Here is an 11,962-nt window from a genome sequence, read left to right on the forward strand (position 1 = left end):
AAAACAGATTTGATTAAAATATATTATAAAGAACTTCCAGTATCAGAGTTTAGACTTTCTCGATAGACACTCTCATTGTAATAATTAAAGCAAAAGTACCGAAGTGATCATGGGTGCCTAATAAGTAAATGTTAATGTGCTGTATACATAAACTGGAAGAGTTTCTTCAGTGATTGCACAATTTAAGTATCTCGTGTTGCTGGGAAAAGCACCCCACTCCCACAAAATTCACATTTCCAAAGGCAACATTGCTTGATTGCAATGTAAATCTCAAGTCTGCTGATTTATTTTGATGGCAGACAATTCTTTAGACTAACAATGAAGCTGCTAAAAGGTTTTAATCAGCGCTCCGGAAAAATAATCACTTCTTAAAATTAACCACAGTTGGTAGCCAGTGATTTTTATTTTCCAATAATTCCCCGTCTCATGTTGAAGTAACAGTTCACGTTTGTCAAGGATGCCCTTGAGAAACAGAATATGTGTTATCTATAAACTCTTTTTTTTATTATTTAATTTTTTACATCATATTAAATCCAACTACATACATTACATTAGTGTCTGCGGTAATTTTACAGTTCGGTAAATTTAATAAGTAAAAACAATATAAAACCTCTGGCATGACGGAACCTTTCAAGGTGAATCAACATGCATGATTAGCCTCTCTCTAATGTTGCTGACACTCAATGTTGCATAAAGGCTCGAGGACAAATATATATATATAAAAAAAAAAATCTATCTTTCAAAACTATGAAATGAATCTTCCATATATTCATTTCTGACATCTTATATACAGTAACTCAGAGACAGAGCCAGCAGTTGGGCAGCAGCATCCTTCATCAGTGACAATAAGTGGACAGAAGCGTGAGGAAGATTAACTAGAGAATAATTTGGTTTTTGAAGCCGCGGTTGAGGTCTTTATGTGGGAGGACAATTGAGTTCAGTATAATCACCTCAGAGGGGATCGTCACGTTACAACCTGAGGAGACAAAGCAAGGCAGTATTAAGTCTCTGCAAAGGACAAAGACAGTTTATTGCTGTGCTGACTCTCACATCACTCCCTAACATCATTTGTGTAGCTCTTTTTAGCCACAGTTTACTGAAATGTAAAAACAAGTGTGACAATTAGAGAATTTTAATTTGCATACCACCTCATTCAAAGTGCCTTACCTGTGATTTACAAGCTTATTCACAAATATCTTAAATAACTATTCAAATACATGCAGGAACTGGGCCTTAGGTATTGCTTTCTTTCCAATAACTTCATTTCTCAGAACAATATACCGAACACAATATTTGAACAGATATATAATTTCAAGTCAGAGCAGGCTTACCTAGAATTGTAATTGAGGGGGTGAGTTTTCCTTCTCTGAAGAGTGTCTCGCTGTCGATCTTTGCATAGGGATCATTTGGATTTGGGTCACTTGGGGTTCCCTCTACTCTTGCCCACTTGCCAATGGTACTATCCCATCCCACAATGCTGTTCAAAACACAGCAGTGATCCTTGTGGAAGAGGGGGAACGGAAGTTAGTGAAAAATCGGGAAGCCTTCAGCAGGTAATTGTTGTGTTTCAAGTCTCCACATCTGCTTTAATACAGGTGTTCCAAATTCTGGGGGAGACGGGGGGATATGAGGTCACGTATTCCAAGGATACCTGACCATAGTGTGTAACAATCAATTCAGTGATTCTATTGGCTCTCAGAGATAATATAGATAAGAATAGAGGGTGGAATATGCTCTTTTTCTTTTCCTATGTGGTCCCCATCTTACACTTGATTATTTTGCGGAACCCTTGGCTATAGGTCATTAGTCCCTGGAAGCCCTGAAACTCCACTTTAAGCATCACTCCTCCATTAGAGATTGTTCAAACATGAAGAGAGGAAAAAAGCAGTGAGTATTACAACAGGTAGTGATGATTTGTAAGTATTGCTTAAATTACAAATTGTTCTTCTAGGCAATGCACAATGAAAACCAATAAGTCACCAGCAGTATAAATTCATTTTAAAAGGCTGCCAGTCATCGCTGGAGGTGTGGGATTCAATTATTCCGGCCTCAAAATCGTTAAAAATGACATCTTTGTGTGAGGTGCATGCGACGATATTTCTAGTGTGACAGATGAGTAAAGATAAATTTCAGAGAGGTCACAGCTGAAGTGTGGATAAAATGTAAAGCTGATCACTTCAGATAAATTCACCTCCATGTCAATTAGTTTGATGTTTAGTATAATGCCAAGCAAGACATGTCTGATGAAGTGAAGCAAGTTGAGCAGGGAATTGGAAATTACATTGCTCAACTTTAAAGGAACGCTTTTAAATCAGAGTATCAAGTCAGTTAAACTTCTGGAATATTGATCTGGTCAGTTAAGTAGCAGAGAGGGTTGTTAATCAGTTTCAGGTGCTTTCGTCTTAATGAAATTAACAACAGGTGCACTAGAAAAGAAGCAGTGATGAAACAACATCCTTACTTCCTATTTTTTCACTGTAGTTTTGTATTCAGGTAGGGTCAGTGTCACCACTGGTAGCATGAGGCGATACCTGGACCCTACAGGGGCTGCATAGGTAGTCCAACTCCCCCAGGAAGTCACATGAAGACATGCAATTACTAAAAGGTTTGCTTTGTCTATGAGCAGGGCCTCAAGAGCATGGAGGAGATAGACAGTTACTCTAGGAGAGCTGAACAGGGTCGTAGAAGCTTCCTAATCCATCAGCAGCACCGGCATCTGCTCCTTTGTGCAAAGAGGAGAAGGTGCACAACAATGCATGGCCTCATGTGGCAGTTTGTATGCAGGCAATTCCTAAAGAATGAAGGAGGTCATACCACCGACTTGCCCCCATGATCGCCCAACCTAAATCCAATCATGTTTCGGTCCATTCGATGCCGCATTGCACCTCAGACTGTCCCGGAGCTCAGTGACGCTGAGGTCCAGATGTGGGAGGATATCCCCCTGGACACCATCTGCCTCATCATCAGGAACATGCGCCCATATTGCCAGACATGCATACAAGCACGCAGGGGCCACATAAACTACTGAGTACCATGTTGAGTTGCAATTAAATTTTGGCAAAATAGACTGTCACGTCATTTTTTCCACTTCTGACTTTCAGGTGTCTTTGAATACAACCCTCTGTAAGTTGATCACTTTCATTTCCAACCTGTCATCCTTTCATTCCTAACACGTTACCCAGTCCATATCAGTATCGATATCACGCATGATTTTTTTCTAACAGTGTACTTTATATTCAGAGGCAGTCACCTGTAAATTTGCACCATGGAGGATGATAGATTCTCGAACTCTGACACCAGCGCCGATAGTCACTCCAGTGCCGATGGAAACGTTGGGACCCAACTGCAAAGAGAAAATAAATTACTGCGTGAGATAATATCTGTACCATTTCAACTAGTAACACCAAATTAACTTATCAGACCATCTAAAAGCACATTCTTCTCTTTTTTAGAGTTAAATGCAGTACAAAATTTTTAATATGAGGCTCTGCTGTTAACAGGACATGCCATTTCTATTTAAAGCGTATAAGGAAAACCCTTACCACAGCTGTGGGATCAATATTAGCTGTAGGATGAATATAGACATTACCTGGAGAAAGGAAAAGAAAGCAAGTCTAAATAGATTTGTTTGTGTTATTATGAGGAAGGAAAAAAAAGATACAGGAAGTTAATAAATTGTACCAGTTATTTTGGGGCCTCCCTCCTTATTTGACGCCAGTCTTTCAGGATGAGTTGTGTGATACTGGTTGAGGTACAATCGACTGGCATAAATTGCAGACCTGAGGGGGGAAAAAAGTCAAAGAAATAAAATAAATAAATGAGTATAAATCAAGAGTCTCTTCATTTAAGGTGGTAATTTACATTTTTGTACAGCTTATAGCATAATCACACTGCACAAAGACTTCCTTGGTGAGTCTACATGGACTGTATAAACAACTATAAAAACTCACTCTCTGTGTCAAAGAAATAAGTTGTACTTCAACAAGGTTTGGAGCCTATATGCATGCAAGTCCAGTGTCTCCCATATTCTTTGACATTCAGGGTTGCAGTATCAAATTTATGCTCTCTTGAATGCGACACCATTTATGACACATTCACTCACCCTGCAGATTTAATCTGGCTCCAGAAGCTGAGGGTTTTATATACGTAGAGTTTTCCCTGTCCTGCCAGGGCAGTGAAAATGTCCTGCTCCAGCCTGATGGCCTCAGCTCGGTGCCAGCCGTTGGTTGGCTCCTCTCTGCCAGAAATAGATCATCAGTCGCACAGAGTTACAAATCCCATTTTTTAAAATATTGTGCACAAAGCTTGAGGCTGGAATTAAATTCAAGACAGAATCGGCATAAACTACCCTCAACTGAACGAAACTTTATTTTTCGAGTGTCAGCTGAAACCGTATATTTTCTGAATTTTGGAAAAAATGAGGTGACAAGTTTTCCAGAATTCATAACCTAAAGCTGTGGCCAAGCCTTGCCTGCTCACCAAGACGAAAACTGATGACTTGCATGCCAATGTTGCAGCGCAGACCAAGCACACCTATTTATAACCAGAGTTGGTCGTTAATGATCAGGTTCAGCTTTCTCTCCAAACATCAAATAAACAATTCACATATACAAAATGTGAAGTTTTATCACGTTCCTTTTTCTTGCCAAAGGTGAATAAAGAAATGAGAATTACATCCCGTTTTCCCCTTTCACTCCTCCTGTTCTTGAGTAGCTATTGAGATTCTTCAAATATTTAGTTGTGTACAAAAAAAACCAAAGAAAAAAACAACAACAACCCAGCGGTTCCCATTACCTCTAAAGTCTCTTAAGAAAACATGAATTTATTGCCCTACTATCCAGCCTGCAGAGTCAAATGAGAACACCGAGTTAAAATGCATCACTGTTATCTTTGATGGTGTCAGTGCTGGGCTGAAACCAAAGCTGATTACCTAGTTGTGATCCAAAACTTAAGTAGAAGAGACTATGTGTTCCATACTAATCAGGGTCTCTGGCATAGTGTATTGTGAGAGCCCTGAGATGAAACAGAGTGTTAAATATTGATGAAAAGAATATTTTAAAGGATTGCACCCATAATCGAAGTTTTACCAAGAAGGAGGGGGTGTGGTTAGAGGCGAAGCGGTCCCCAAGAGACTGCAGTAAAAGCCTTCTTATTTCTATCAAGTATCTCTGATGTGTTCAACAATTTTGCTGATTCAGTGCCCAGCTTGATTTAAGTGCTATTGATGTTAGCAGGTGAATTATGCAAAGCGCGGTTTGACCTGTTGTAATATATTTCAAGTGTCCTTGGTGTGGTATTTGTTAGGTCAGCTACTGTACAGTGAAAACAAACTGAAAAAGTATCAAAGATTGTATTAAAAAAAAAAAAACAAACATATATTGATCCCATGTTTTATTGTAGCTTCTGTGAAATAGCAGGGTACACTCAGTCCACATGCATATTATTATATTATAAAAAGCAAGTCTTCTAGTGAAGCGATGAGCAAAGCGAGACATCTGTATCAGTTTGACATGAAGCTTCACTATCTCGATTATAGTTTTTTTCTAGCTTATTCAGCAGAAACTATAGAGACAACTAAATGTGTTGAGCCTCTTTAAAAAAATAAATAAATAAACCGATCATTTCAAAATGCAGTTCCTCAGAAGAGCAGGTTACAATAGCGTAGATGTTTCTTTAAACCTACGCATATGGATGTGAATTGCATTTTGTCTATACTCTATAAATTTGCAACTACTCCTGGAAAAGGTAAGAGGACTGAATAACCATTCTTATTAAATATGAACATTATCCTCCATTACAGATGCTTTATGTAGTGCTCTACACTATAGGGGTTAGCGATGTTTCATAAAAGCAGGCAATGGTACCTCTTGATCTGAGGCTAGTTAAGCTTCTTTAATCTCTAGGACATACTGAAGTCAGCAGCAGCAAAATCTTGGCTCCTGTTAATCTTGCTCTTGCCAAGAGCTTCAGTTTACTGTGTTTACTGGTTCATTCACTGCCTGCTAGTCCTTCAACATGACTGACTAGAGGTCAAAGACAGTAGGGAAAAATATGGGCAGAACAGAAGCTAGATGAATTTACTATCCTATCTAGAGGCGAAATGTGGTATTACACAGGCCAGACTAAAAGCCTATTTATACCTGCCCTTGTCACCATCCTGAAAAGCGACATCACAACTGCCAGCCTGAGTCATTTCAGTTTTTTGTGCCCCTTTTGACTTTTTGTAACTCTGGCACAGTTGGATTGAAGACACCAGTGTTCGATCAGTGATGTATCAGTATATATCAGGTGCTCAGGGATTCCCAGATTATACAAGGGGAGATGCTGCAAAAGGAGATAAGACTTTATGAAGAAAACTTTGTGTTGCTTTTTTTTCTGGTTTCAATTTTTTCTACTCTTATAGCAGTGCTGATGCAGAGGTTTTATCTGAGTGGTGACACGCATATTTCAGCAGAAGAATGCAGCAAGTCTGGCATGCGCTCAGTGTCAGTATAAAGGCTCGTTTATACTCCGCTGCAGACACCGACATGGACAGCAGGAGATCTGACAGCTGAGCAGTGATTCCTGTTATACCTCTTTGAAGCCTGCAGCGCATGAGTAGTTGGCGTACTATAATGTAAAATCTCCGTGGATGACTTGGCATGGTCGTGAACAACAGGCAGACACACAGAAGGCCGCACAGACCCATCGTGCTCACTGTCTAATGACAAAATCTGCACGACTCTGACCTGAGCATGCCCTAGCAGACTTGCAGAAGTGGAAAGTATACTCAAGGTGGGGATGGCGCTGTGGTGACGTTACAGTTGTCATGTGACAAAACGACTGCAACGACGATAAGCAAACAATAATCTGGTTGGCATTCTAACATTACTAGATGTCTTTTAAATACAATGCAGAGACATCTTTGACATAACATTATAGCTGTTGATACGTTTAGTTAATTTTCAACATCTTGAGCTGTTTCACAAAGCATAATTTTATTTATTTCTTAAAATAGTCCAGCTAGGACGTCATTAGTAAAACCTGGGTACACCAACAGAACAATGGTAAACTGAGTTTAAATTATGGCTTGTGTACAGACTGAAAAGTACTAAGTGACATTTTTTCACCTAGAAATCCAAAGAGCTGTTTTACCAGTTTCCAGTCTTTGTGTTAAGCTAAACAAAACTGAACTGAATGTAAACAGTGCTCAAAATGTCAGACCATGAAATCTAAGAAACAAAAAAATATTGTTTCCATGTCACTGTGCACAGAAAAGTGATACAAGTAGCATTCACAAGGAATTCTCACCCCATACACTAAGTGCTCTAAAACCACACCATGCAACCTAATCATACCCACTTACCCATCATAGGGATATCTGATGATTGTATGAAGAGACAGAAAACATGGCAGGGAGGAGAAAGGAAGGAAAAAAGACAAATGAAGAGAAACAAAGAAATGGAGTAAATGGTATTCACACACATTCCCACGCACATACCAACAAGTGGGACAGCTACAACTCACAGTAACATGTCCTGCTGGTTCTTCTGGAAGACTGCGCCAATATGTTGGAAGATGTCTGGGTTAAAGAGGTATATACCACAGTTGATGATGTCACTCACAAATGTGCTTGGCTTTTCCACATAATGCAAGACCTACATATCAAAAAAGAAAGATTAATCATAATTTTAAGTTTCAGCAGTACAGAGTAACTGTCTAGGAAGACCAAATGGTTAAATACCTCGTTCGATTCTTCGTTTTCCACAATACAGCCATAATTCATGGATTGCTTTCTGTTTGCCTAATTAGAGAAAATGTCAATATAATTTAGCATAATCTCAAATTCTATAAAGAGAAAAGATCTAATATAACCATTTTAATTGTAGTCAAAAAGTCAAAGAAAAACCAACCAAGTAAATCTAGTTTTACTTTCACGACAGTTCACGTCCCAGAAACTAATTATAATGTTTTACCGTTGTCCCAAGGATAACAAAGCTGTTTGGTTCTCCGTGTTCTTTCTGAAAGCTGAGCATCTCTGTAAGAGGAAATGCTGAACAAACATCAGCATTCAGTACAAAGAAAGCCTCTGGACTGCCAGAGACAATCTGATCTCTGAAGTGATAGATGCCCCCTCCAGTGCCCAGGGCTGCATACTCCTGCAAGTACCTGTGGTGAGGAGTTAAGAAGAGTGAAATATCTACAGGTATTTAGCAATGGGCGTGCACAGTAGCAAGTAAAGCATTACATTTGCCACAAAAAAGAATAACTAAAGACAAACAGAATCAAAATGGTGTTCTGGTTTGTGTCGTATACAAAATGTATTTCTAAATCTTGACACTGAACTATCACATCCTCCTAATTCTCACAAGCTCGTGTCGCTGCTATCGATATACCCAGGAAATGTAAACATTTTTCTATAAAAAAGCAAAGCCAACAGCTCCACTGTTTACCTGATTGAAATTTTGAACTCCTGCTGTGCATTTAACAGAAATCTATTCAGTTCTTCATTTGGCTGATAAAAACCAATGAGCAAAATCTCCTTCATGTTTGGAACCTATATATAAAAAAAGAAAACAAAAAGGATCAGCATTAGAGTGATTGTGGGTGCTGTCTGTCACAAAACACAGGCCAAGAAATTCCCAACACCAACTACTAATGAGGCGACAGTTGCTTTAGTATTTTAAGAATTACTAAGCTCTTACAAAAAAGAAAAAAAACAAACAAGAGCCAACATTTCAAAACTAGTGACAATCCGATACTTTAAAATGAAACTTACCTTGGCACATGCTTCAATGTGGTGCTGAAGCATGGGAACACCAGCTACTGGAAACAGGGGTTTGGGCACTTCAAATGACAGTGGCCTGAATCTTGTGCCTGAAAAACAGTGTTTGAATATTTTAAGAAAAATAATAATAACAACTTTATTTGTATAGCACTTTTCAAAACAAAGGATTACATGTGCGTAACAGTTCAAATTAAACTCGCACATAGCAGATAGATATACAAGTTAACATTAAGACAAACAGACACAATCAACCTAACATGATTAGACATTCATTCAAACATACACACATACACACAATTTTACTATAGTTGAAAATAAAGAGGAAAAGATTAAGGGAAAGGTAACCTTTAAAAATTACTTTTAAGCTAATTTTAGAGTCATAGAGTCAGCAAACCTGATTGACTGAGGAAGGCAGTTGCACAGTTTAGGCAAAACAACCTCAAAAGCACAGTCACCTCTAGTTTTAAAGTCAGAGTGGCGGACAGGTTTTCTAACTCCAACTGAATAGCAGGTTTCATTTTTGTACCAGTTCTGAAGTGAATTAAAAAGACAAACAAGTGTCTTTTGAGATGCAAGCATTCACTGAGGTAGGAGGGGCTCTTGAGGTTGTTGGGCTTGACAGAAAAGTACAATTATGTGTCATCTGCATAAAAAATGATAGGAGAATCCATTTAAACTATTAAGCAGAAGCACATGTAACATATAGAAAGAAAACAGAAATTGTCCAAGAACTGAGCCCTGAGGGGTTCAGAGGTGGACATACATTGACTAATATGAATTCTGAGGTATCTGTTCAATAAGTATGAAGAAAACCATTTGAAAGCAGTACCAGTGATGCCAGCCTGTTTTGTAGTCTATTAATAAGAGTAGCACGAACAAAGGCTGCAGATAAGTCAAGCAAGACTAAAATAGAATGTTCACCCTTCTCTTAGTGCATAAGAATGCCATTGGCAATCTCCAATAAAGCTGTTTCAGAGCTGTGGTTTTGTTGGTAACCCGACTGGAATTTATTTAACTTATTTTAAGATGTTCTTCCTTCAACAATCTAAAGACACTAACGAGCAAGAACTTCCTCAAGGCTTTTAGAAATAAACAGGAGTTTGGAAATTGGCTTGTAATTATATGAAACAGTGGGATCTAAGGATATTTTTTCAGCAGCGGAAAGACACTTGCTGTTTTAATGCTCAGGGTCTCACTTGTGTCATCACTATATAACAAGGAGTTTATGCATGAGAAGATCTGCATTTACTAATCTGCCTACAGTTCTGAGTGCTTGGGTTGGTAGTCTATTCTTTACATCACTTTCACCTTCACCATGCTCTCACACTCAATTCTGTCATCATCACTCTGTTCTTGCCTGCCTTCTGCGAGCTTCTGTTCTGTGTGCTTTACATATCAGTCCTCTTCTATAATTTTGTCTTTCAATCTTTCATGATTTATTTTTTTTATGTATTATTTTATTTATTTTATTATTTGTTTTGGGCTGTTCCTCCAAAGCATGCCATCTTCTGTTTGAAAATGGAAAAATCTGAGCAAATCATATCACGAGGGCTCAGTCGTTAAAAAGATAAGAATACAAAGCAGACACAGTAAAGGGTACTGTATGTATGTAGCTGGTTTCTCCTAAGTATAAAATAAAAGACAGACGATCTTGCCGAGCTATAGAGCCTTTCATTACACACCCATTAACTTTATTATTAAACTTTACTTAAAAAAAAATAAAAAATAGAATAAGTAATCTAAAATACTTTTCTATAAATAACTGTCACGCTTGCTGAGAGGGAATGACATTAATGCATCAGTAGTGGAAGGCAAGCTAAAGTTTTGGGGGGTTTTCCAAAAAAAATCTGTGCTCAGGTTGGACTATAGTTTACAAGACGTGGTGATAAAATATTAGGGTATAAAAGCTATATGGGTAAGATTTTACTTCTTGTTCGTGGGACACGTTGTGACACGTCAGTGATAAAAACAACTTCAGCCAGCCTGTTAGCATTAGCAGCCTAGCCTTGCTTTAAACACACGTTAATGACTTTGAAAACACGCCAAGGAAAAGAGTTACCTTTCTGGGGGCCTCCGATTAAAATGACCGACTTCAACATCTTGACAGAAACGCTGCTTGGTGACATGCAAGACCTGGCTGGAAACTATCTGCAGCAGTAAGCAACAGCTGTGAGAGCATTTCCGCACTCACTTCCTGATTGTGACGTTAACGAGATTATCGTGAAATCACGGACCAGAGTGTTCGGAGTGAAACGGAGTCAAGCGCCTGAAAGCTTTGGACTACAAATGCTCTTTTTGAAATCACCAGAATATGCCTTTGTGTACGTGCGACAATATTTCAAGATTATGTTTAACTGCATCAATTATGATGTTATTAATTTATAGTATGCTAAATATTATAAATACTAAAAATATATCAATTATAATATCACTGCAAACTCTTATATAAATTATATCCAGGCTCAGTAAACCTTGTGTACCTTATGTGTCTCCTATACATCAAACTAAACATCTGAACTTTTTTTTTCCTTAAAACTCCTTCTTTGTGCTTTAATATTGTTGCATTATTTGTTTGTTTGTATATTTATTTTATGTAGCATACTTCTTCTAGGTGCTTCCTTTAGAGGTAGTCACAGTGGATCTTCCTCCATCTCACTTTATCTCGAGCATTCAGTTTTATCACACCAAATCTTTGCATGTCCTTCAGTACATCCATGAACCTTTTCTATGGTCTTCCTTTTTTCCTCCTGCCTGGCAGCACAATTTAAAACACTCATTGTCCAATATATATCCCCTGTCCCTCCTCTACCCATGTCCAAACCACTTCAGTCTTGTGTCTCTTAACTTTGTCTCCAGACCACTCAGCCCAAGCTGTCTCTCTGATGTGTTCATGTCTAATGTATTTCATTGTGGTCACTCCCAGTGAAAACATTGCATCTGTAAGTGTTCCACCTTCAGTTCCACCTCTTGTCAAGCCAAACATGATAACATTTTTTAATTTTTTTATATATACACCTAAGTGCTTTCGATCTAACTTTCACATTCCAACTTGGTATTCAGTATCTTGCCCATGGATACTTTGGCATGCAGACTGGATCAGCCACCCTTCAAGCAGCCACCCTTTGATCAAGTCATTGAACTACCAACCTCCTGATTAGTAGATAACATGTTCTACGTCCTGAGCTAAACCCCATA

General features: G+C 38.4%; 1 protein-coding gene across 2 annotated transcripts; it reads right to left on the minus strand.

Annotated features, from left to right (window-relative positions):
• Positions 1-390: 390 nt before the first annotated feature.
• Positions 391-10,953, minus strand: gmppaa (GDP-mannose pyrophosphorylase Aa). Of its 2 annotated transcripts, XM_085374134.1 has the most exons (13): positions 10,827-10,953; positions 8,759-8,856; positions 8,433-8,536; positions 7,956-8,148; positions 7,724-7,783; positions 7,507-7,637; positions 7,346-7,360; positions 4,103-4,237; positions 3,682-3,779; positions 3,543-3,589; positions 3,251-3,343; positions 1,332-1,500; positions 391-976 (listed from the first exon to the last, which is right to left on the minus strand). In XM_085374134.1, exons 1-13 carry the CDS (start codon positions 10,891-10,893, stop codon positions 876-878), a joined length of 1,311 nt encoding a protein of 436 aa, XP_085230260.1. In that variant the 5' UTR covers positions 10,894-10,953; the 3' UTR covers positions 391-875. The 2 variants fall into 2 exon arrangements, with proteins under 2 accessions (XP_085230260.1, XP_085230261.1); XM_085374135.1 differs by lacking the exon at positions 7,346-7,360.
• Between the last annotated feature and the right edge of the window lie 1,009 nt (positions 10,954-11,962).

Source organism: Diplotaxodon limnothrissa, linkage group LG16, assembly GCF_057381915.1.
Source record: "Diplotaxodon limnothrissa isolate DT_005_m linkage group LG16, D_limnothrissa_male_GT1.1, whole genome shotgun sequence".
In the NCBI taxonomy this organism is placed as follows: domain Eukaryota; kingdom Metazoa; phylum Chordata; class Actinopteri; order Cichliformes; family Cichlidae; genus Diplotaxodon; species Diplotaxodon limnothrissa.

Coding starts and splice junctions, on each gene's coding strand:
- gmppaa (XM_085374134.1), bottom strand. CDS start 10,893: ATGTCACCAAGCAGCGTTTCTGTCAAGATGTTGAAGTCGGTCATTTTA. Junction 7,784..7,955: donor TTGTTATCCTTGGGACAACG/GTAAAACATTAT, acceptor TTCTCTAATTAG/GCAAACAGAAAGCAATCCAT. Junction 1,501..3,250: donor TCCATGGTGCAAATTTACAG/GTGACTGCCTCT, acceptor CTCTTCCACAAG/GATCACTGCTGTGTTTTGAA.